Genomic DNA, 26,769 nt, shown 5'->3' with positions numbered 1-26,769 from the left:
ACTTTTCTCAGCAGAAGCAAATCGTGCTTATCCTGAAACCAAGTTGAAGTTAGTCGAATGAGAGTAATGAGCACAGTGTAGAATAAATACAGAAAATAAAGTAGTTGGTATTTTTTCATTAATATTGTATGCAAGTGTACATTATAGTGATAAATACATATTTTTGTTTTTCTAAAGCTGATTAACTATATTAACACTGCTGTATTCATTTTCTGAGCATTCATATTTAATGATCCGGGCAAGTTAGTGTATATTGCAATTCCCATTTTTCAAATGCTGTATCACTTCTGGGTACAGGAGGGGACATTACAATTATAAATGAGTAAAACTTTAGTGTGTGTGTGTGTGTCATACTCTCCATTAAAGCTAAACAGAGCAGTTGTGATACAACTGATTTGTAGTTACTCCTGTAAACATCAACAGATACTTAAACAGAGTAAGTTAAACTGATCAGTAAGTTTATTAAACTAATAGAAAAGGAAAGTCTGCAGGGGTATAGAAAAAATAAAAGAATGAGGTGGGTACAAAAGAGAAAAGGTAGGGAGAAGAAGAATCAAAGTTCAAGAGATGAAATGAAGATACTCCTAGTTTTGCACAATTACACAAAATTACTTCTACATGCTAGGTTTTGTGACTACGGTTGAGGGATTTATCCGTTTTTCAGTTTTAGAAGATTTGGAGCCAATCAGGAAAAGGACAAGCTCATTTCATATGTGAATCCAGTCACACATTTGATCTTGATTTCAAGTTCTGTAGATTATATTAGAAATAATAGAAATTATATTGAAATATCAAGTGACTTCCATGTGTTTTAGTCAGAAATCACAAGCAAGACAAAAGTAACTCTTATTAAGTTCAACACTGCAATTCTCAAAATTCCCAGTCAGCTAACACCCTGAAAACACCTGAAATCTTTGTAGGCATCAATTTTAAATACTCCTGACTTGCACAGAGATACTTAAGTCTTTACAGGACTGAAAAACTTGGTGCTTATCCCATGCTATGGTGGACTGGCAAGGTGGCTGCAAGTGCAGCCGGCCACCACACACAACGAAGGTCAGTCTTAGACAGGGCAGCATTCAGTATGGCAGTATGGAAGTTCTTCAGTCGATTTAACTACATGTTCTTTCATAACTTAAAAGCTTGTACTTTTGGAGACTAAGGTCATTATTTAAATGACGGAAGCAACTTAATCCTAGTCATTAACAGCAATGTGTGGGAAACTATTAATAGAAGTATTAATGCTCTTAATTGCAAATAAACTGCTTTTCTTTCACTTCTGTCTCCTCTACACGCTGCTTTGTCTCATTCATTTTGCCTAGCTCTTCTCTATCTGTTATTTTGAATGGATTTTTTTTTTTTATTTCACCATCAAATAGCCATGACCCTAAATTGTTTCAGTTAATTCTGCTGAGAACTTCAATGCTGTCACATTTTATGCTCCTCCATTACCAGGTTATTATTTCATTTTTCCATCTTGATTTTCCTGTCTATTTGAATGTGAAATGCAGAATTACCAAGAGCCCTGAAAGAATAACCATAAATTAATACTATATTCAATAGAGTTTACTTGCTAATGTAGGCATGGAGTAGTACATAATTAACTTATCACAAAAATAAAAAAGGATCATATTAATTCATATGAAAATTACTGGACGACCAGAACAATAACTATAACCACAGTGAGTAAACTATATGAACATGATCCAAATGGTGTTTGAAAATTATGAATCTATACTAAATGAAAATACCTCATGGTGATTAAATTTATCATTCAAAGATGAAAATTCAGCACTGGTAAATAAAAAAAGCTCATCTGTCATCTGCATGCAACACTTTGCAACTCTGATTATTTAAACTGCTGTTAAAAATTGAGCATACGAGAACAATTCATGCACACTAATACACACTACTTGCTTTTTTCCCCCCTCCTTTTCTGCTGATCAGGTTTGTTTCCCAGATAATTGTTGGGCTGTCTAGTCAGAAGCAAATACTGATGGATACCCTGGGCAACTGGACAAACAGCATTTTTCAGCACAGACAGGTTAGTTTTGAAATGAGGATAAACTGATGCTGATGGAGACAGGAAATGGGATCATGAGACAATTTTCAATTATCATAAAAATAACTTTATTAAAAACAATCAGCCAGAGAAGGAATAATGTCTCTGCACTTCTCCACGTGCCAATATCCTACAGCTCCTGAAAAATAAAAGAAAAGGAAGTACATGAAAAAATAATTCAGTGCTCTACATAGCACATTATCAATTTTTCCACACTGCTTACCCTTCTCCTCTGCTTCCAGCAATAACTGGCAGGACACTGTCTCTACTCATTCTAGACACAGAGGACACAGAAAGATTTAGTTCACTCTCAGAAACATCAATTTTTCTATACAACCATAATATACATTACAAGTGCACCACTGTCATGGAACATTTATTGTGATACTTACCTTCTGCTTTCTGAATCCTTGCATCATTTACTGAATGAGACTTGACATCTACATAACACCTCCAAGTAGGAAAAGGACAAAGTAACACTGATTCACTGTGGCTGCATAAACATGGCACAGCTCAGGCATTTGGAGATTCTTCTCCTGTAGCAAGATAACTTCAGTACACAGTAAACAACCTTCTACTACTAAAAAAAAACCCCAGCCTAGTAGACTACCAGTGGATTTCAAGTCCTCATGGGCATGTCCAGACTGTACTTACTACTTTGAAGCCTCCTCCTTGGTCCTCTCTCAACTGGAAATATAAAGTCTTGTTGGCAAGTCTTCTGGCAGCTGTCTCTACCATCACCTCTGACATGCAGATCTCGCCTTCAACATGGAGATCTCACCTTTGCTCTGCTAGGCTTGTTTCAGTAGCATACAATATATATGTCACTGTCTACATATTTTTGCATCTGGTTAAACTGCAACTGAGCCCAAACAAGGCAAAGAGTAAAATCTCAACATTGCAAGTCATCTAATTGCATTAGCATACCCTTGTGGTGTCAGTTTTAACAATTCCTCAAGCTCAGTGAATCATTTACCTAAATACCACATTTAAAATGCAGGTTATGAGACTGATTGGATATAAGGTCACATTTAAATACACAGTTGCCTGTTCAGTGTTGGTGCCATCCATTTACCTGTATTTCATAATAAAAAAATGTTTACCTCTGAGATACACCAGCCATGCAGGAACCTAGGGCACATGTCTAATCCCAAATCAGAATGTACATATAATTTGCATACACAGACACAAAATACAGTAAAGCCCCTCTGTATGCAGATGAGATGATGTGTCCTCAGCTGAACTCCAGCCTTGAAGCACACATCCTTTCTCGCTGAGGTGACAATACAGCATGAATAGTCTTGAAACCAGCACCATGCAGAAGAGGTTTGTACCTGGCACTAGGAGTTATATGGAAACTTACCTGGAGGCTTGTACACAATATCCATGTTTCAGTCTTCACAAATTCTCTTTTCTAATCCACAGATAACACTTTGACCTTACTAGTAACTCCCCCCCCCCATCAACACATGAGAATACACAATACACATTCACAGTGGAAGTGAGAGACTAGTGGTTATACGTAGAATGACTGATGACATACACCCAGTTTTACAGACTGATACCATGCTTAATGCAACTAATGCCTTCTCCCAACCCAGCCTCCAGCAAACCAGAGAAACCCGGACTAATTCTGGCTTTCTAAGCTTGTCAACATTCTGTGTTATCAGTTTTTTATTTTTGTTTCTTTTTTTAGTTTCAGTAAGTTTCATCACAAATGATTGGTAGCTTCTGTTAGAGAAAGCAGAAGCAGCCAAACACAGAGGAAAGTCACCAGAGTAAGTTACATATATTAACACTATTTTATCCATTTTATCTACACAGTTCACAGCATTACTATTTTGATAAAGCACTACAGGCAATTTACAGCACAGATAAGTTAATCACATGGTAAATCTTAGTCTTGACTCTTAAAAACAATGCAAATTAATCCAACCCATTGCCAACACAGAAAATGCAGATAAATTGGAAAAATGACATACTGAGAAAAGTACAGATGGTAGCACCAAACCAAGATGGTAGCTAGATCACAAAACATCTAGGGATAAATCTCTCCCTCCCACTAAACCAAAATCAAACCATATCCCCCAAACTGAGCCAAGATGTTGTAAGGCAGTCTGCAACATGTTCATCAGATGCATGAGCACTTTCATTTAAGAGACATGTTTTCCTAAACAGGTACAACCACTGGCAGATCTTCCTCCACGAAGGAAGAACCTCTGCTTCATCCATTACTCTTCTAGCACACAGACATCAGCTGTTTCTATAAAACTCTCTCTTCTGGTGTTCATGTCTCTTTTCTCCAGAGGTGATAAATGACTCTTCTTCCCAGCTAAAAGAATCCCATGGAAAGCGCTGAAGATCTAAAGCCATTTCATGCCTCAGGATACTATTGTTATTTTGCAGCATACTTAAAAAGGACAGGTATTTCACAAAGCAAACAGAAAGACAAGGTCCCAAGAGCAAAGCCTTTACTGAATTTGAAAGGCACAATCAGAAGAAAGTAATTAAAAGTTGTGGCAGGATGAAGAACAAAGGGATTCAAGGAGTGATAACAACGACAATAAACATTAAAAGTATCAATACCTATCAGAATAGCCCCTCTTAGTTCTTCAGGGATTTTCTGAAGGAGTACAGATGAAATATTTTAAATGCTTATGATTAACAACAATATAATTATTAGATAGATATGCTTTGATAGTACTGAGGGATGATTGTGATCAGAATCTCTGATAATCGATTCTGTGTAAACAGTAGCATAAAAACAGCCAGTGTGCCATATTACCAGAAAAGGATCTACCTGCTTTATACTTTAAAAAAGGAATACAGGGAAAATGTAACTTTATTTTTTAAACATGTGTCCTTTAGAACATGTACATTCTTTGCTCATATAATTGAACGTTATTCCTCTCTTCCAGCGAGAACAGGAGTGTTACAGGGTTTTATAATAGATAGAAAGCTCCTAAATGGTATCTAAGGCTAGGAGCATCCATGCAAACACTGGTTATTTCTTTTTGTTGTCTGTTTGCTGCTACAAGACATTGAGTTTCAGAGGACAGCTCACCAGCTGCACATTTTGTGATCTGTGCAGGAACTAATGAACTCTGCCTTTTTATTTCTTTGCAAACAGGAAAAACCACTAAATTGTTGCAGTCTTGCTTATACTGCCCATCAGCAAAACCAACTTTTGTGGTTTGGCAAAATCAAAATGCACCTGTTACAGTGCATGACACAAGGTCACAGAGTCAATTTAGTTAACTGGATCATGTGATCCTGGAGTCTTAGGCATACAACCATCTTACCACAATGACAAGACAGTGAGAATCAGCACAGCGAAAATAAGGCATGTATCTTCTTCTCCAATATTAACAAGTGCTCAGAGTACAGAAAACTGAATACATTTCACATTGTAGTTGTTGCGAGGAGATACATAAATTTTAATAGGGTCCTGTTCTTGAGTTACTCTATTGCTCTGTTCAATTAAATGTTATTTAATGATTCACCACTTACAATGATATTATATATCATTCATATTCCACTGACTTCAGCGAAGCTCCTGATTTTTACAGAAAAGATAACTAGTTCTAAGGAAAAATATTAATTTTCTGTGTAAGGCCCAAGTTATCAGCAAGTTAAAAGTAGCAACTAAATATAGCAACAACTGTATTATTTTTGCAATTCACGCATGGGGAGATTCAGGTTGTCACATCACAATTGTTTACACCATTGATATTGGTTTAACTGCTAAGCACCCTAGGAATGAGTATTATTTCATGTAGTGCCTGTATGTCAATCAAAACTGTAGCAACCTGTCTATTGCACTTTCTTGGGGCATTTAATTTTCAACTGTATCCATCGTAAATTACTGTTACAGAACAAAAGATAAAGATTCTGGGTCATCAAATTAGGTGGTATAGGTGAATTGCTGAAATACTCGTGTTTGATCATGTATTGTAGCAGATTATTCCAATACTCACTCACCTTCATTGTTCATCCTTAACTACACACCTTAACTCTACTCATTCTCAGTGTAAGAAATGAGTAAAACTGATGACTCCTTGTCTCAGGCACTGACTCTTTACCCAGAACACTTATTTCCAAAGATCGTTCTCAGGCTTTTGCATCTCCTTGTATCTGGCAGTTTAAGCAATGATTTCACTCTGCAGCTGGGACCACATGCACGAGGTCAGTCTCCACAACTCAGCTTTCAGCTGCTACCTGTTACACCAGAGTAACCTGATCAGCTGTTTTGGCTATCAGAGATATTTGGCGTCATCATCAAATTTTCCTTCAGACAAAAATAAACCATTCATCCCAGAAGTGTGGTTAACCACTTGGGTCAAAAAATTATAATAAGCTGTAGATACTCCTATTTCCATGCTATCTAATGCTAACAATACATCACTTAGTTTTCTCATTGAATAAAAGCCACTTCTTTCAATAGTTTGTTTTTTTGTTTTTTTGTTTTTATTTTTTACAAACTCAGTGCCTCGCATGAGCACTGCCAACAGTCTGCCTGCTTTCAATTGACATGAAACTGTTAATACAATGAGTAGATTTCCAGTTTGTAGGTACATTGTGATAATATTTACTTACCTTTGTATAGGAAATTTAAATAAAATTGCATGCATCATCACCCGTGAGACACTGGGAACCGTGCAGACACGTGCACTAATCCAGACCAGGTGCTTTGCCCTCCTGCATGAACTGTACACTATTCTCCTATGCACAGCCGTGGCCTTTTATGAGGAACTGGGGAGCACAGGCAAGGAGGCAGCAAAGTCTGCACCCTCTTGCAAGGAAGAAATAGTTTCTGTGTTACACAGTACTGAAAGATATTCCCCAGATTGCTGAGGAATCTAAATGCAGAAAGCCTGACAAAAATTACTGTAACTGAGAACCTAAGGCATTGAGAGATTAAAATACCTTGCCCAAAGCCTTTCTGGAAGATCACATCAGAGATGGAAATTGAATCTAGCTCTCATAAGGCTTTTTTTTTTTTTTTTCTTTCTTTGAGGCACTAGGAAGGGTAAAGCATTTTCTTATCACCAGAAATTTCATAAAGCTTGGCCATGCTGATCATTATACTTAAATCCACATTTTTAAGGACACAGTGTCCCTTAAGCACATATTTGTCTTTCACTTAGTTCAAGAGAAGCTGCACGTGCATATGTCAGAACCATACATGAATTGTCATTTACAACATTTTAAAACAGATATGCCATGTTAATATGCCTGTATTTATCTCTGCTCTCCATACAAAGAAACAGACACTGCAAATCAAAGCCAGCAATGATATTAAAGTATTAGGTATTCAGTGTTAGGGAATGCACAATATTGAGTATTGTATGGAACATAAACCTAACAATATCCAAAAGGGGAAGGGGGTGTGAGAACATGACAGCAGTTAACACAACAGTGAGTGCGGAAGATAAACTGAATGCGTAACTCTTGTTCAATAAAGTCCTGCACATGAGAGCTAAGGATCTGGTAGAAAGAAGATTTCAACATGTAATGGAAAAGCAATGTACAAAGCCTCTTAAGGTACCAAGCTCTGGAACTGGCTGTCACAGGACCTTGTGGGGGAAGACAGTATCAACTGTTTCACAAAAGGATACACATATTCATGGACAACAGATCCCCAATAGGACAATAAAAGGACTGGGTAGGTATATACGCCTCAATGATTCTTGAGAGTCTAGCAAGAAAAAATTACTACACTCATCTACTTTCCTTGGCAAATGTACACCAAGCTAGATGTACAGTTAGTGCACATTTCATCTGTCCCCTGGGGCACCTCTATAGACAGATGTTCCTACCTACATGAGATTTTAGCTTTACCTACTGTGGAAGGAGTTCAACCTCCCCTGGGAATCCAAGCTTACATGGTTTTCAAGCAAAATTTCTGGAAGATGACTATGGAAATGGAATTCCTAAGGCAACTGAGCCCACAAATGCAATGAAAACATTAGAAAGAGTGTTCCCTGGATCACGTATGAACAAGGCTAAGCTCTGCAGCATCTATACACTGTTATTTTTCCTAAACGGAAAACACTCTTCCCACTAATTACAATTTTTTTTGACAGTACCAAAGTAAACTCCTGGGAGAGGCTTTGCATGAGTGGCCCTAATTTGATGAGTATACTGTCACCCGATCTCTCTATATATGGGGTGAGGATTTGTACTTCGCTATGTGTGCAGTAATGATTCCATATGTGCTTACACTTTCTAAGTAATTCTTCAAAAAGACTGGAGGAGGGTTTAAGAAGCAAAAGCATTTCACTTTTGCATATGATTCTGAAACTTGCTTTTTTGTAGCCCACAGAAAACCTCCTCAAGCCTCACTTTAGACTGCTGTCATAATATTTTCAGGCTCACGACACAAGATTTCATTAATTTCTATATCATCAAAATCTGTTCCAATATTAAATAAGACAATCAGAAAGCTACTCATATGAGAAGACTACTCCGAGCCAAAACTTCAGGGGTTGGCTTTATTTCAAGCCTTAAAGAGATGCCTTAAAAAAAAAAAAAAAAAAAGAAGAAACTAAAATGCTCAAAATAAAGTTAAAATAATTCAGCTTTGCCTCCTGAGTAACACTCTCCTGTCTCCTATGGAAAGGCTTGCTCTAAGAATTCTATACATATTCCTTATCCTGTTTCTTTTATGTATATGTCTGTCCTTCAATTCATATGCCTCAAGACTGCTGCTTACAATTTAAGCAGTAAAACTGGTATATTTATGCAAGGCCTTTAAAGTAACCATTTCCCAGTTGTGCTTGTCCACCAAGTCTGTGAAAGCACTTGCATCAATTCCACTGGTACTTTTAAAGTATCATATAAAGTGAAGTGAAACACTAAACCCTTCTGGAAATCATAGAATAGTTCTCTAGAGAGAACTCTTCTCTAGAGAAAAGACCATTCCCTAGGTATGCCACACAAGTCCAAAAGCAGTAGGAAAAAATCCCTCAACTTGCTGGCTATCCTCTTGCTAATTGCACCCTGCGATGCAATTAATACTCATCACCATATTGGCTTCGTGACAACTTAAACTCAACTTGTCAACAAAATCCCCATATCACCACTTACAATCACTGGGCTATCATATTTTTAAAATCTAAACAAAATAAGTAAAACTAAACATAGAGAAAGGACACAATAAAAGTAATCTTTTTATGACTTTGATATAAATTTGCAAGCTTATTTTTATAGTTTTTTCAGTCATATTTAATGGTTTATGCAAGTGGTTTTTACACAAAGGATGTAGTAACTCTGCTAAGGACAAACCTCAGCTTCCTCGAGGAAATTACCTATGCTCTCTGCAGATCATGAGCTGAGAGGTGAAGCGGTAACCTGTTAAACCTATCATTCCATCAGGCTATGAATACATTACAGGGCAGCAACTGAGTCAGAAGAACATCATATTTTCCCTTCCAAAATGATAAGAAGCAATTATTCTTTAGCTGCTTTAGCTTTTTCCTAATCTGAAGTTAACATATTTCACAGAATCACAGACATTTGTCCCTTTTCTTAAAAGTATTCCTCTGACTTGTCTGTTAAAAGCTAATGAAATGATTCTTATTAAACCCAGTTACGTTTAACACTGTAATCAACACCAAATTCTGAAAAATACTATAATTCGAATTTTACATTTACTTTCCTTTACATGAAGATAGGCATTAACTCTTTCCTACAATCTCATATGAAATATTATTTCTGAAATGTCATGATACGTCCATACAATCTTTACTTTAAGTTTCATTAAACACCAATAAAATACCAAAACATCATTATGTATTTTTTTAAGCCCCCTAGCAGCGGACAAGAGAAAAATTAAATTTTCATATCATTTCAAAGGTAGTCTGTAAATATAATAGGAACCCAATCCAAAAGCCACTGATGGAGGTCATGGGAGTCTTTCCATCAACTTCCATGTGCTTAGGAATAAGGCACCAAAATAAATATTAGTAAGTGAAAGGAAGAGAAATGAAAACTTACCCATGAATTCAATTCCTAAATGGTCTGCTATACCCAAGAAAGCATGTAAAAGAAAAAAGAAAAAAAGAGACAGAAGTGTTAGAAATAGACTAAAATGTAAATATCAACTTTATCATCACTGGTAGCATTCGATATTTATATGGCAGAGGTGCAGAACATAATGTGGGGTCAGGGTCCCGCTCTGTGGGTACTGGTCAAAAAGAAAAGCAGAATCCTGCCATTCAAGGGACAATTCAAAAATGGGAATTTAGGGAACTGAGCTGTCACAGAAGGGAACTGTATTTGGGGAAGGACACAAACATCTTTACTCATATTTATATTCAACTGAAGTGCCTCAAGCCAGATACCTACAAGAGCTTCATTTTCTCGTCATCCTGAAACTCCTCCCTCAATATGTTAACTACTATCATTAGTTAGAAAAGGTTATTGCTTTCATTTTCTCTGACAGAGATCAAAACCTAACGGTTCTGCATGGATGAATGGAAGGCTTTTACTGAGTTTTGTAGCTCTTACTACAGCACAGTGGCCACACTTTCACCCAACATGACTGCATAACAGCTATCTGTCATGTAACAGAAAATCTGACTTCAGGAAGTAGTAGCCATGTTCCCTACTCAGCCATCTGACCGGTATGATTTCAATGATTTCAAGACATTTAGAACTGAAACAAAAATTTAAACATTTAGTATATTGACTAAATTTACACGGAGTTCAAAACATTTCAGGATCCTTTTTTTCACATGACAAAGCAGGATATGATATGAAATGTCTCTAACAGACAGATGTTTTAGTGCAAAGTAGATTTAAATTTATATGAAACACTTACAAATTTTTAAGTCGATAGGAAGTATGTTTAAGTTGATATATGATTAAAAAATAACAAACTCTCCATCCCGCAGGGACAGAGCAACAGTAAAAATGTTAACTGACTTTTCAGAACTGAGCATGTAAGGAGTAGTAGCTTCAAGTCCAAACTGAAACTGTGGAAGGTCAGACATTCAGAAAAGCTGCAAAATTAAATTCTCTTCTTTGCTTCAAATACTTTTCTTTTCCATGGGAGGTAATAATTTGCATCATAAAGAACAAAAGAGGATTTTTTTTTTTCTGAGGAAAATGCAATATTTCCCTTTGAAACTTAATAAAAACAAAGTGTTTTAATTGTGTTTCTCTTCCTTTCAATTTATGTTCACGTTTTCTTAATACAGAACATATTAATACTTAATTTAACAAAGTTTCCAAGAGCAGTGTTTGCAGAGAGGAAGGTAGTAGGGAAAGAGCAGAAAGGTTACAAGAAAGACGAAGACTCATGTGTTGGCTTGTGCCTGGAGTTGGGAGGTACTACTGGCAGCTGTGTGAAATGCTTGGTCCCATTAACTAAGACAATGCAACTTTCAAAAGTCCACTTAGGAGCTATACAGCAAACTTAAAAGAAGATTTTCCAACATAAGCCAACAGTAATTTTAAACACTTTATAATATGAATTGTCAGGTCTGGTACTTGTGACAAGAATTTGAAATATTTGGGTATGTGTTGAAAATGCTGGGAGTGATTCACCTTTTTCAACCTTTCAATCTTTCCAGGAGAAGGCACTGAGCATCAGCTTGCTCAGTTCACTTAGCAATCTGTATAATAGTTGCTAAACTCCATAACTATCTTCATCCAGAAGACACAATATGCATCTCAAAAGAAAAGAATGTAAGATGATGCTATGCGATATAAATACGTTATTAGCATGGTGTTGGGACAGGCACATTATGCAAGTCTAGTGACATCCAAATGAATCTTTCTTTTTGGTATTAAATAGATAACTCAAACCCATACATCTATGTATTCTACATTACGACCTTCTACTCTGTATTCTAGCATTCTTGTATAAGCATCAAATACAAACATCCCTGGTATATTAGTCACAGGGTTGTAATTTTTATAAGAGCATGAGATCAGAAATGTGAAAAGTGCATTCAACATACTATATGTTCAGAGATTTGTAACTAGGGGTTTCTCCTCTAATTTTCTATATCTGTGAAATCTGGAAATACTACCTGTGTGCAATTCACACCTTACATCCTTCTGTAAACTAGATCAAGATGCAGTCAACAACTGCTTACTTTAAAAAAGATAACAAAGATCAAAGCACCATAATCTGGTCTCCAAGGAGTTTAGGTTATTCATCCATGAATCAAGATCATGCAATATCATCTTTTTAAGTCTACGTAGAATAGCTGAAAAAACAATCCCCCTTTCCTAACTGGGCTATACACGTTCTCTATGTTTTCTCCGTTTGCAGGCTGCAATCTCCTCACTGAGTTCACTAACGTCGTTAAAAGCCACTTTCTCAAAAAGTGCATTTTAATTCATCTTTGAGCGGCTTCTTATACATAAGTGAGAGTCAAGGGTATCTGTAGCCTTCCTAGGAAACATGAGTTCAGCTGGAGATGGCGGAAACATGTCAGGTTATTTCTTCTAAATATCTCACGTACCTGGAAAGCAACTTCAGCAACCAGTGTAACACATATTGCTGATGAAGCTGATTTATCCAGATTATGCCGGAAGGATGTCTAATGGGATAAACCATTACAGTAAAATATCGAAGCTGCCAATTTATATCATTAAGCACAATTCAACGAGCTCTGTGAGCAGCTATCTGGGAACAGAAAATAATAAAATTATAATCCTCGCGGATTTAGTGCACGCTGTCACTGCCGCGGCACACACGGAACGGCAACATCCCCCAAGCCTGGGAGCTGGCCTCTGCTCTCCCCGTCGCGTTTGGGGAACGGCCGCTGTGCCAGGGCCGCGGCCGGCCGGGAGCCCGCCAAGGCCGGGCTGAGCCCGCTGCCCGCACGCGGGGAGACGCCACGGGCAACAGCGGCGCCTCGGGGACTACACGTTGCAAGCAAGCCTTCCACATCACCAGGTATCGTGATAGCGCTGCTCAAATGCAGTAAACCATCGTTGGTGGTTTTGTTCTTTCCTTCCCCGCCTTCCCCCTCTTTTTTACAACTGCAAAAAGACAGTCGGTAACACAGCCATCCTCTGTGGCCTTCCCCTCATTCCTTGGTTCGAGCGTCAAGGCTCTGTGTTTAAAAAACAAAAGACATTCTGATCCTAGAAACAACAGCAGCATATGGGCTGCTCTAAGACTTCAGAAACAAAGGGGGGGTGGGGAATAAAAAAAAAATTAAAAATCCTCTTAAGAGCCTGAATGTACTCACATCCTTCCCTTCCCCCTCACTGCAGAGATTCATCTGCACTCACAAATTCTCAAAACCTTAACTTTGAAACTTGTTTTCCTTAACACAAATATGGCTCCTGCAGCAATGGCTTTTACAAAAGCATTCAGCATATTGAGTCTGGAACACAAGGCAAGGGAAGGGTGCTAGAAGAAATGTCAGCAGTCATTAATCATACCTGTTGTTTGGCTGTTAATGTTTTAATCATTCTAAGATGTTTACTTCACTAGCTACAGGAAAAAAAAAAAACCAAACCAAACCAAAACAAAACAAACCAAAACAACAAAATACCACACAAAAAACACACACACAAAAAAAAAAAAACCAAACCCAAACCCCACATCTTTGCATCTGAAAAAAATCAGAAAAGGAGAGAAAACAACTGCTTCCAACCCCCAAGCCCTTACGTGGGCTGATCTGTAACACACCTTTTCAGAAGGCAGAAAGCAAATGCTGTCTCTCTTGGAGCAAAGCCCTTACAGTGCAGCTTGCCTTTTCCAGCGGAGGAGTGACCAGACTCTCTCTCATGCAGACAAAAGGGGTCAGAAACCTCCCTGCTGGATGCGCCATGGCCAGGAGAGTCCCCAGGGCTCCTGGGGCTGCTTACCCCTCTCTGCGCCCAGCGCACACTGGCAGAAGGGAAGGGAGGGATGGGGAGAAGTACATGGAACAGGTTATGGCCATCACTGGGCTGCCGCCCCTTGGTGACCAACCATCAGTCTAGCGGTCACTCTCACTTGCACTGCGCTGTGCTGAAAATAAAAGATTTTGCAAGCTCCAGTTTCAGAGATGGGATTCTTCCCTTGTAACACGGAAGAAGCTCTCCCAGGCTTGGCGCAGGGAACTGCACAGCAGGGGTGATCAGTGGGGAAAGCCAGCTGTAGTGGTGATCTAAGACTGAACCAAACACAAAAATGTAAAGTATTGATCCCTGATATGCCACAGTGTAATAAAGGACTGTTATATTGCTATACAGTTGTAATATATAAATGATAAATTGCCTGCAGAGCACTTCCTTGGACATGGCGAGTGCAATGCCAAGTAACTCACCATCAAGCCATGCAATTTCTTCAAGGACTCAGTTCAACAAAAATGTATATGAGAGCTATTAATGTGCTGAAGCATGGGCGCTGCTCCACAAGATGGGGTCATTAACCAAATAATGCGACTGTATTTTATTTTTGTTATTGTGATTTCTTCTTTCTTTCTGGTATCGTTATGTTCTTAGGAACTAATATATTACTCAGACAGGAAGATTATTCACTTTTATATTTTATGTTATGAATATTTCTTTATTTTGTTGTTGATGTGAGAAAAATACTGTGCCTTATGGTCCTTGCACTATGTGAATTTGTTTCTAGTATTAAAGCCATTTTAATTTATACCTTATGAATACATACACACCTGGGAATACTTGATAACAAGCACAAGAGAAGACAAATTCACACTCACTAATGGATTAATTTATTAGTGCTTCACAAAGAACATACAGCCTTTTGTCTGGATTGTGGTTTGCTGGGGCTTTTTTCTTAGTCATATTAACATGGAGATTTTTCCCCAGTTAAAGACAGGTTTAATTATCCCAGGTACATTTTAAGCTGTACTCTTATCAGAAATATAAACTCAACATGTAAATCTCATTGTTTTATAGAAGAAAAATCTTGGACATGAAAATACTCACTGTAGACCACCACAGACATTTTAATCTGTTCAAAGGACAGGTTGACTTTGGCATGAAGGAGACAGCTTTAGGAAATCAGTGCAACAGCAAAGTATTTTGTTCTGCAAATGAAATTTATCTGTTCCAATAAACTCATAAGATTTGTTAAATTGTCCTTGGCAGATTATTGTCTCAAACAGAAAAAGCAACATGGTAATATGCTGCAAGCTACTTTGGGACAGCTCAGGTTCTATGAACAGATTATCTGGCTGGAAGGAATAGGACAAAGTTTAACTCTTAAGTATTAGACCTATCAAACTTGGTCTGAAAGGCAGAAAAATCCTTCAATTCAAAAGGCAGCTAGATTAGGATGCTACCTAAACATAAAAGCTGCTGCTGTCTTTATCCATTATATTTTATTATGTTTGACAGCACATGGTTATCAGTCTATTTATGTATTTAATGAAGCTAAAATAGTAACTGGTTACATATGTGTATATATATATGAAAGCATATTACTTTTTGAATTCTCAAGTATATTATTTTTTGGTGCCTGGTGCCTTATTTTGCATGTAAGCACACAGAGTTATGGGACAGGGGATTTCTCTATTCAGTTGGAAGGGTACCTTGCTCCTGTTTTCTCTCTGACATCCACGGAAGGTTATCAGAATTAGCAAAATGGCTAAATGCTCTCAATGGTTGGTCTGGGTTTTTTTCAGTATCAAAAAGAAAAAGTACCAGCATGTATTAGTGTATTTTACAAACCTCAGTTATTAGAAAGCACAAAATTTGATTTTTTTGTTTGTTTTAGAGAGCTTCTGGTGATTTGTTTCTGTAATTAATTTACACAAAAAGAACTCTTCACAACATTTTATTTTGGGTGTGGAAGAAATGATTGGGACAGTTCAGGAGGATCAGAGGCATAAAATCAAGATAGTTCAACTACTGTTTTTTCAAAGCATCTTTATTGAAAGACATGATAGAAATTTCCCTAATAAAATTTGGTTATTTTTCCTGATAAAAGAGACCAAACTAAATCCTGAGAATGACTTTGAATAAACTAATGCCTGGTGCCTCCTTTTACCCTCCCTGAAAAAGAGTATTATTAAAATTTTTCCATATGTAATACTTCCCTGGCAATTGATAGGCTCTTCACTACCTGTTAGCTGATATAATAGTAAGTATATGGAATATATCAGTAATTTGCCCCACCTATGTAAAAACACAGTGATGGAAATAATAAATACACACATCCCTTACAAGATACTTGGTCAGTTTTCAATTATAAACCATGGTTACAGAAATAATAATAAAAAAATAAAAAGGCCATACATCTATAAAAAACTTTACAATCTGATATATTCTCAGTAAAAACAATGACAGAAGATTTACATTCTCATTGTATACAGATAGGGTTAATTTTATTTTAAACCAAATCAAAATCCACGATCAGGACAAATAAATATTGGAGACAACATCTAAAGGTTAATTGTTTTATCCATTTGTTTTTAAAGAAAAAAAAAAAAGGCACAGGAAGAAAAAACCTAGACTTGCTTTGAGTATTTGTATGGCTCTGCAGAGGCTGTAGTGTAGCCTCAGGACAGAATCCCCCCCACCCACCATCAATTCCATAACAAAAGAACATTTGAAAAACATCCAGCAAAATCTGTTGTTATATAAATAATACACAGTGCTGAATAATGGAATAAACTATTGATTTTCTTTCACTTTGAATGACAAAAGCTTATGGTTGTGGTTTACACTACCGAAGTTGAAAGATTGTTTCTAACTTTTGAAAACAAATAATAGCAGTGCTATTAATATCATCTTTGCAGTTTCAAAGCAAGTTGGAAATTTCAAGTACTTACCTCATTTGCAGCATGCAGGCTCAGAGAATTAAGCTTGTCTCTTCTCTACCATTTTTAAGACATGAAATTATCATCTCTACAGCTAACAGACTACGCTACTTCTCTTTGAGGCACTATGTTGGAGTTTAATGAAAAAATTTAGTCCCATCAAACAACATAAGCAATCTCTACTGATACCCACGCTATTGTAAATCAGTGCAGATTTTAACCCTAGGTTATTTTTTATTACTATAGCTATAAATTCAGCAGAGCAAATAAACATGTCTTTAATTTCAAATCTATGAATAGCCTATTGAAATTACTCCATTAAACTTACTAAATGACTGAAGAAAGTGTTTAAGAATTTTACCAGACCCAAGCTGAAAAGGTTTAGTGTTAGATGCCAGGCAATTTCAACAATGCATTATTTTTCTCTGAATAACCCACAGTTTTCATCAATGAGAGGAGAGAGCGGGTAAATGTTAGATGCTGCTACTGTATGCAGATATATTTCTGCTGATTTACTTAACATTCATAAATTAGCAGAACCGCTCAACACCTATAAGGACTTTAATTCATCCCAGAACATCAGCGTGTAAACAGTAAATCCACACTGAATGCTCTGTCTCCAGTCAGACAACCTGAAGGTGCTTCTTTATTTCATTTGCTAAAAATGTAATGCTGTTTCCGTGAAAGTTAGTTACTACATCAAATGAAAACAAAACTGCCCAAATAGAGTACCACAGTTCACAGTGACATGGTTATTTATGAAGTTTTCTCTAAATATATGTTGAAAATGATAAACCAATATGATCACTCTGAGATAACTTCCTCTCTGCCCTCCACTGCAATGAGACTGCAGTAAACATTGCACGTTATATCCCGGTTACTTGATTACTGATATTAGCATCAACAGTTATAACTTTCCTAGCCTAATTCCCCTGACAGTTCCTCAATTTTGACAGATCAGTAAAACCCTGCGTTAGCACGGTAATTGAAAAAACTGTAAATTTCCTTTTTTGTTCTTCATTACTGAAGACTATCATCTCCTATGAAGTTCCTTTTTTTTTTTTTTTTTTTTTTTTTTTTAACTTGGCTCCACACATTACACTTCTTTTATATTGCCACCTAAGAGTCCAACCTCACATACCAGGACCTGTGACTGTGCTAAGAACTGCACAAAGACAAAGCACTGACGTAGCTATTTGACCTACTTTTAAAATTCTGAACTCTTCCCTGGCTCTTGCAGAAACTATGACAATGACTACACTTGTCCCACAGTCACAATCACATAGTAGGTGATTACTGCACTATCACAACTGAGGAACTGTCAGGAGAATTAGGCTATGAAGCAATATATGCTATCCTTCTCTGTGTCATTAACGCAATGGTTCCTGCAGAGCCGAGACTTGCACTGCATAAAATCCTGGTCCTATCTCTTATGACTACTCCAGGTTTGCACAGTGGCATCAAGCTGCCTCTGCAGATGGGCTCGCCTTTATCTGCAGGAATGCTGGCAAAGTGGATTTGAATGTATTTAGCTAAATTGAGCTTAGATGTTTTAAGTTATTAGGCACTTCCACTGAATTTCAGTAGCAACTGGCATGGTTACTCATGCAGAGCACTTTGAAAATCCCAGCCTCTACATTAGAGAAACTGGTCCTTTCCCAACTAAGTTGTGACAAGGTCTCATAAAGCTAGATAGGAGAGGGGAAGGGAATCATGTTTTTTGTCAAAAAACAGAAAAAAGTACAAGCCGTACTACAAAAGCATATTCAGTACTTTCAAAACATATGGTCTGGAAAGTTTTTTGAACCATGTATAAATTAGATTATTTATCTTGTCATAGGCATGAAAGATTTCACTTGACTGCAGTGTTCTGTGGGAGAAAGAATACTCTCTTCTGGTTAAATAAATGACACAAAATGTCTATTAAGGTGGAATAAGTCTACGAGTTTCTTAGAAATTACTGTAGGGAATTTTGCACTATTATTTCCAAATGGGTATTTGATAATATGGGTCTGTAAAATACAACCAGCCTCACAGAAACATTAAAGGAATTGCTAATAGCTCCCTCATCTTATGAACATATGACATTTAATAAACATTTCTCATTCTAAATGTTACTTTATTCCTTCCACAGATCATTAAGCTGTCCTTCACTTGCCTACTACAGGAAAATGTTTCAGATGCAATTGTGTTTACTGCTCTCCAAAGGCACAGAAAATTTTGTAAGTTTTTGTCAATTTCTTAAAACCTAATTACATTCTTCAACTTTAGGACAAGGAATGTACATCAATTTGTGAAAAACGCACCAAGTAATTTAGTTCTACTGCAGTCAAAAACAAACTGGCAGCAGCAGAGTACAGGTATTTACACCAAGATTTTTACAATATTGACTGAATGTTTTAATGGCTGTGAATTATGCATCCCTAATGACAAGAAAGTTGCCATATATATTTATATCCACACTTACCTGTGTAGATAAACTGGTCTGAGTTTTGTACAAAAGGACTCAGGTGACTCAAAGATGTGGGATTTTCAAACCTTTTTAGAAAGATGCTGGGTTTCATCTGCCTTGATTTGGGAAACTAAATTTATTTAGGCATCCAATTTTGACAACAGTAACCGTATCTGCTGTGCACATAAGATAATACTCTCTTATATTACTTCAATTTAAATAACACAGAATGTATCAAGAGAATTATTTGAACTTACTCTGATTACTCTGTGCATGTGTCTTGCACATTGTATCAGTGGGTGCCTTACGCAGCAGCATTACTGAGCCTCATTTCCAGTAGTCCTGTGGTTCAGGCTCAGATGATGATAAGATGACATAAACTTTAATAAAAATTTTCCCTACATTTGTGGAATCTGCTGCCTTATGGGCCTACTGGTCTCCTGTGCAATAAGTACTCCTGTGTGTCAGCCGTCTCTCAACCCACCTTCCTGAACCATCAAAAGTTTATTGACACCAAGTTCTCCAGTGTTCTTCCAAATCTTACTGAGAGTCTTTTCTCTAAGAAACCAGTCATGGAAGTCCCTTTACACCTCAGAACCAGCTGCAGGTGAGCAATCCACACATATGGGGTGCTTAAAAATGTTTTTTTTAAAAGAGGTTGTTCTCAGCTATTTAGGTCTCCCCTGTTTAGTGAGAAAGAAGAGAAGCATTCCTCCTTTTGGATTTCTTTCAATATCACAGGGCCATATACCTGAAAGCTTTAAAGAAATTACTGCAGTGAACTTTATCAGAAAACACAGCATTTGTCCAACATCTCTTATGATTCAATGGAGGAAATACTGAATGCCAGTTCACAAAAAGTACTCCCATTACTGTGCAATTCTTTCATGTCTGCAATAAGGTAATATGTATAGCAAGGGAACAACTCCAAATATAGGCACATTTCTCCATTTTTTCAATGCTAACTCCCTCTCTATTCATTTTACAACTCAACTAATAGTGTGTTGTTTTTTTGTTTGTTTGTTTGTTTTTTAAAGCTGCTACATGTTTGTTGGCTGTCATGTTGTGCAAAGCATTCACATACACAACATTGCTTGCACTGCATTTATGCAGTATGTGATATTAAACATTAGAGGGACAAAATTTCAGGTATAAGTGGTTTGCTAGAGAAACTAATGGGGTTTATTTTCAGTTTCTTTTTGTTACCTGGGAAGTGTCTATCAAAAAATTTCACGATTCCACCGAAACATTTGAACAGTTACATTTTGTTTAAAGCTGCTGAATACACGCAGACACTTAAGGTGATTATTTTACTATACAATGTTTTCAGATTTAAGGAAAGGCTCCTTGAAGGATGGGGACATTTCAGTGCTCCAGTTTAAGTGCTCTCTCAAATCACCTACCTGATGCCTTCCCCAAACCCTGCCCCAGTGAGTCTGGTGCACTGTATGAACAGTCTTAATGGAAATACACTGGTAATTGCCTGCCTGTGTATGGTATTAAACCACAAACAGCAGATGGGAGCAGAAGAGCTCCATTTATCTCTAAGTTAAAATCCTCCCTCGACATCTGGGAATAATGTATTCAAGCTAATCAATACTAAGCCAGGTATGCTGGAGAAGCACACTGATTTGGACAACAGCTCTGCAGTGTACAGAGCACCGTGAATCGCAGAATTTTTGAAATGAGATAGTGAGATAAGTTATTTGTTGAGATGTGGACACTTTTTTTTTTTTTGAGGTGTGAAAAGATTTGAGGTATATTATCAAAGCACCAAGGAAGTGTATCTTTTACCTGGAACTGTAAAAGTTCAAATGGTGCCATTTCTATTTGATTGTGGGCGTTGGCACACGCACCCTGACAACATCAGACCAACTTGTATTTATGAACCTACAAACAGCATGATAAATAATTCCCCTACATACAGTCAGATCCAGTACGTGCAAATGGAATCATGGCTTTTTTCTATGCCTAAGCTGTCTTGTTTATGGAAAGTTTATGGAAATACATTCTGATTAGAAGCCATTAGCTAATAAAGTAAACAAACCAGTAGCAGCAAAAATGGATGACAAAAAATGACCATCAGATCTTCCTCACAGAGCCTGAGCATCTTGTGTAATTTTGTATACATGACATAAATTAATGTCTTCTGATATGTAGGTAACAATCTGAAAAATTATTTAATTGATTTTTTGTTTGAATACTGTAAGTGTTCAAATTCTTTAATACTATAAATACATTAAAACATTAACTATTAGAAACACACATAACAAAGGTGGTCTAAAAATGTTAATGCTTGGGATGGATAATATGACTCATCCAGGAGATATGAAGCAGACATAGGGCTATGATAGAAGGAATTATTAGCTGTTACCAACAGTAATAGAAAACAGCGTACTGGAACAAAAGCATATGATGTGCACACAACCCAGAATCACCTACAGCGAGAGCAGCAAAATTAAAGCTGCTGTTTGCCCTCATTTTTACATGGTGATAGGCTGCAATTAATTGTTATGACTATAATGTGAGAATAGTGCCAAAGGCCCCCATATATAGAAATATTAAAATCATTGAATGTAATCACTCTGTCAGAACCATTCAAACAAATAAATTGCTTGTGCACAGATGAGATTCAAACCAAAACCACCAGAGTGGTAGCTATACGCTGATACCTGCAGCACTGGCAGTTTACTTCTGGTCCTCAAGCCAACTCACAAATTACAGCAGCACCCAACACAGAGCAGCATATGAAAAAAGGAAAAGAGAAGGAGGATTCTTTCTACGACCTTCATAAACATGAACGATTATTTAAAAGCTAGGCAACGCAGTTTAGAAGATTGCGGAGCTCAGTTGTGAAAGACTTCACAGAAGGCAACGGATAGCCAGTAGGAAAGATTAGAAGGGCCACTATGGCCTGCCCTTTGTGAGACATCTCAGTGGGGCCTGTGCTTTGGATGATCAAAGTGCACTTGTTTTACTTCCTCTTGTTTCTTCACCATAACATAAACATTCAGAGGCCTTAAAGATTTAATTGTTTCCAATAAATCTGAGAGAATGTTCCCGCATCGAAGGTCTTTTTCATTCCAGGTTTAAGATACAACTTATTCTTACATTCAGTTAGATGTTAGCAATATTGAGGAATTCAATGTTTCCCTCATCCAACCTTTCTATTAGGTCATAAACTACTTTGACAAACAAAAACAGGGCAAAAGGAAGGCCTGGATTCTTCTCCAGTACAAACAAACTAGGTATATCAATAAGTAAATAAGTTCTGTAGGATGGTATAGGAAACAGCAATCAAATAAAATAATGTTATAACCCGCTTAGGTTTGTTTTTTGGATTTGTTTGCTTGTTTGTTTGTTTTAAATCGATAAGACTTTGTTCAGAGCAAAGCTGTGAGCTCAAGTCAAAACCTTTTTAATCCTCTGTGGGCTATTCAACTTCCATGAATTATCAGTGTGGAAAGGGGAGCTTGCCTTTTCCATGCTTCGCTCCACCCCTGCACCAAGCTCTGCAAAATGGGTCAGACAACACAGCAGGTAACATGCTGCTGGGCAGGTATGGCTCTGCAAGTACTGACCCAGAACAACTGCAATTCAAGTGCAGGGTAAACACTGTCACTCACACACTACAGAGGGTAGGTAAATATCTAGGCAGGATTAAAATGCATTAACTGTTCCTGTACTGTCCAAAGCATTTATATCTCTAAAAAGTAAATATAAAGCAAATATAGAAAACATCTGTTTTTTCTCTCATCATTGGTTAGAGCTGGGAGCATGGAAATCATGTTTACATGAGATCTAGATGAATTTTGAACCAAGGTCTGTACAAGAGGAAAATGAGTGAACACTACTACAGCTTCAAATAATACAGTCTTTAGATAATCTGCTACCCAGATGAATTGGGGTTTCTCCCTTGAAATTTACTAGTTTGAGAAATGAGATGTGTGCATGGTCATAAAGTAAGAACTATTGTATCTCATATGTAAATTCCAATAAAATCTCTAGACAACATTACAAGAAATTTCTAGCAGAAATACAGGATACCTTACTGAAAGGTCTTCTCTCCTTAGGCAGTCATAAACCCAAAGAACAAGAAGAAAATGCTTTCAAATTACGAGAGAAATACATAATATATCAGAATTTCAGGAGGAAGCTAAACAATCCTGCTACTTGTGCGCAATTTTGTTTTACTTTTGCTAAATGAAACTGCATCGTGAATTCATTCATTTACGAATACAGTTACACTGAGCACAGCAAGGTGGGGAAAGCTCTGGGTTATCAAATGGACTTGCATTTTATCTGCCAATGTAGCCTGCTAAAATGGAGGCATAAACTGGCAGGTGACCTCTCAACTGCAGTTGCTGGGCTGGGAGCCTAGATGGAAAATTCCTTTTTTGCAGTAGCAAAAAATATTACAGAGCAAATAGTTATAAAACAGTCAGACACACTATAAAATCTTCACAAAACTTAATACAGTGAAGGGGAAAAGAGACAAAGATACACACAATTGTGATTTCCAATATATTTTTCTTTACTTGAGGGTCAGAATTTCAGGTACTGAATAAGATCAGGTAGGAAAATTAACTTGAATGATGGTGAAAAGGTGCGAAAGTTGAGCAGTGCAATTTTCCAGTGCCCGCTCCAAAGCCCAGTGAAGTAGAATTGCTGCTGATCTGAAATGAAAACTCTGATTCCACAGCAAACTTCAGGAACCTTAGTCTGTCTGTTAAGATGAGTCTTATCAAAATTGTTTTTTTTTTTGTTTTTTTTGTTTGCTTGTTTGTTTGTGGTTTGTTTGCTTTTTTTGTTTGTTGTTTGTTTTGTTTTTTAATTTATTTTCTTTTATCTCTATGTGGTCTCAAATCCAGCTATTGCTTCTTTTTCCTTTAGCTACACATCTATTATACAGTCATGTTGATGGCAGGATTGAGAAGGAGCTTTTAAAGGGGCTATAATCACTGAGAAAGACAAATCCCCTTACGATGGCATGAAGATGCCAGACAACAGTGAAAAAGACAACCTAAGGTCTGTGTTCTGTAAGTAGATCCCACCCACATAACTCTAAACCCAAATTCATTAGTCAGATTGTTAAAAAAGCTACTTTTTATTTGGAGCATGTATGTGTCAGTAAACAGCAGAAAAGAGAGGTCTAGAGTATGCTTCTGACCCAAATCCTCCTTTTTCCAGACATTTAAAGAGGAAATACTGATCTGCAGAGGAGCGGTAAGGCTCCAGCAAAATAGTACCTGTATTTTCTGGGACTCTGGCTGCAGATCTTCCCAGTCAGCTGTTCCATTCATTGCACTTACCAGAAGTAGTCTTTTCGCCTAATATGCTGTACAGAATAACAATCTCATCCTGCTGTTTCCTCAGTCCACTACATCCAACATGGTCTGAAATCTGTGTTAAAGAAGGGACCGTGTTGCTGCTTGAGCTGACAGCAGCATCAGAAACAGGTATTTACACTTCAGAGTAGCTTTACAAAAGATCAGTAAATATCCTGGAAATAAACTGATATCAATGAAAAAGTACTTCCTACTATTGCTATAATACTGTTACCTCTATCAGCTATGGAGATAAAACCATTTTTTTTCAGATAGGTTTGTGAAGAATTCAGTATTTTGCCTTAATATCAGAGAATATCATCAGCAGCAATATTGTTTTCCTCAAAGAAAAAATATTGCCCACTGCAAACTGTAGTCCCCTCCTTTTTTCAGCAGCTATGCACTACATATAACTAACTTTCAAGAATATTTTAAGGTGAAAAAGCAGATGTCTCTATTTTTTAGTTGCCAAATGCACTTGCCATTGAGTAGCAGTGATGTTCTTCCCTTAAATAAGACAGTAGAGGCTAATACATGGTTAAAAACATATTCAGGCACCTAAATACCTTTGTAAAATACAACCCCCCCCAACCCTTTACCACTGTAAAACAAAGTTGAAGTAACTTCCAAAATGGAAACCAGTCATTTTAGGGTTATACTTCTTAATCTCTCCTCAAAATTTTATTTCTTTGGGGTAATATCTACACTGTAAGACACAAGTGGCTCCTGCAACTAGCTGTACATTCGCACTTTCAACTAGTCAGCAGGTGAAATACCTCCACGTAGTTACTGCAGCATGGAAGAACAGCCACACAGGAATTATCACGGTCTAGAAACACCTTGTGACCTTGCAGTTGGTTCTTCCATGACATCGCTATTATTGCTTGTGCTAGGTAGGTCAAGTTAGCTTGGAGACACCTAGATTTGCTCTGAGATACCCATTTTGCAGAGACAACTACTCCTACTTTTGCCAAAGAGTTGCATTAGCAGAATGCTAGCAGGGCACCCACAGCTGGAGTATGCATACTTATGTGAAAAATTTCTGCAGAGGCCCTATAACCATGGCAGGAAAAAGGCAGTGAATCTGAGTCACTTGTACCATCATACTATTATGTTGATTAGCTGAGGTATTAAACATGTTTTAGGCTCTGAGGTGCAGAACCTGATTTTTCTAACGTGTAAGAATTTTCTTTTGATTTTCAGTTTATATTCATGTTGCACCAAATTAAACCCACTCATTCTTGTGCCAACATATATTTCAGCTTCAGTCATTGTTATCTTTCCTTTATATTTATCCTCTTGATGTATTTATAGACCCAATGATATCTCTCTGACATATTTCCTAGGCCATCATTCTATAAAACTGTAATTTTCAGACAGACATCGGAACATCTATCAATTACTAGTACTGGATCAGCAACATATTAATTCAAACAATGTTGTTCAAATACTTTTAAAAAAACTGGTCACTGCTTCTACTATGAGTTCCTACATCCCTATAAAACATAGCACATGAAAAGAGCAAAAAACATACTATGTACCTATTGGTGCTTCCAGAACCACCAGAAAATAAAAAAAAACAACAAAAAAACAAAAAAGATCCACTGAGCAAGAATAAAAGAGGTAAAAAGCTTTGACTAGCGCCTTTGAGTCAGGCTGTTCAAGGAGCAGGAGAATACAAGATCTGCCACCGAAAGTGCAATTTAATCCCAACAGGTACATTAAGGGCTGGGCTGGCTGGCATGGCTGCTCGCTCCACTAGCGGTCCAGGTGTGAGAAAACTGTCATATTGAATCTGGAGATTTTCCTTAAATCCCTTTTGCCTAGGGAGCAAATTTCTGCTCCACTAGCTGGATTTCATCTAGAATTATTAAATGGACAGAACATTTTTAACAGAGAAAATAAAATAAATCAAAACAGTTACAGATATAACTCTTTTTCATAACCAAGTATCGCACCAAGATTTTCAGAATAAAAATATTTTGGTTTTAGGATGGAATATAAAATTCAAGACAGAAGTCTTAAGATTGCATTTCTAAAAGCAACTTTTACAAAATCATGTTGTGATAATTACAGGTTATGTATATATATAGTCATACAAGAAATTCAGTCATACACTGTGCTTTCCTATTCTGTGTAGATGCTAAACACTGCTGCACAAGATCATCATAATATAGATAC

The 26,769-nt window shown here is 37.1% G+C and overlaps 1 protein-coding gene across 2 annotated transcripts in view; it reads right to left on the bottom strand.

Moving 5' to 3' along the window:
• The window catches only part of NRG3 (neuregulin 3), a 412,334-nt gene that overhangs the window by 63,814 nt on the left and 321,751 nt on the right, over nucleotides 1–26,769 (bottom strand). Inside the window, exon 4 of one of the 2 annotated variants that reach the window (XM_042788554.1) lies at nucleotides 10,061–10,087. In XM_042788554.1, coding sequence (XP_042644488.1) covers nucleotides 10,061–10,087 — 27 coding nt within the window. The remainder of the gene's footprint in view (nucleotides 1–10,060; nucleotides 10,088–26,769) is intronic. The other variant, XM_042788559.1, reaches the window with a different exon arrangement.

Source organism: Tyto alba, unplaced genomic scaffold, assembly GCF_018691265.1.
Source record: "Tyto alba isolate M040663 unplaced genomic scaffold, T.alba_DEE_v4.0 Super-Scaffold_1, whole genome shotgun sequence".
In the NCBI taxonomy this organism is placed as follows: Eukaryota; Metazoa; Chordata; class Aves; order Strigiformes; family Tytonidae; genus Tyto; species Tyto alba.
The sequence above is the reverse complement of the archived record's forward strand: the minus strand, read 5'-3'. Positions and strand labels throughout refer to the sequence as shown.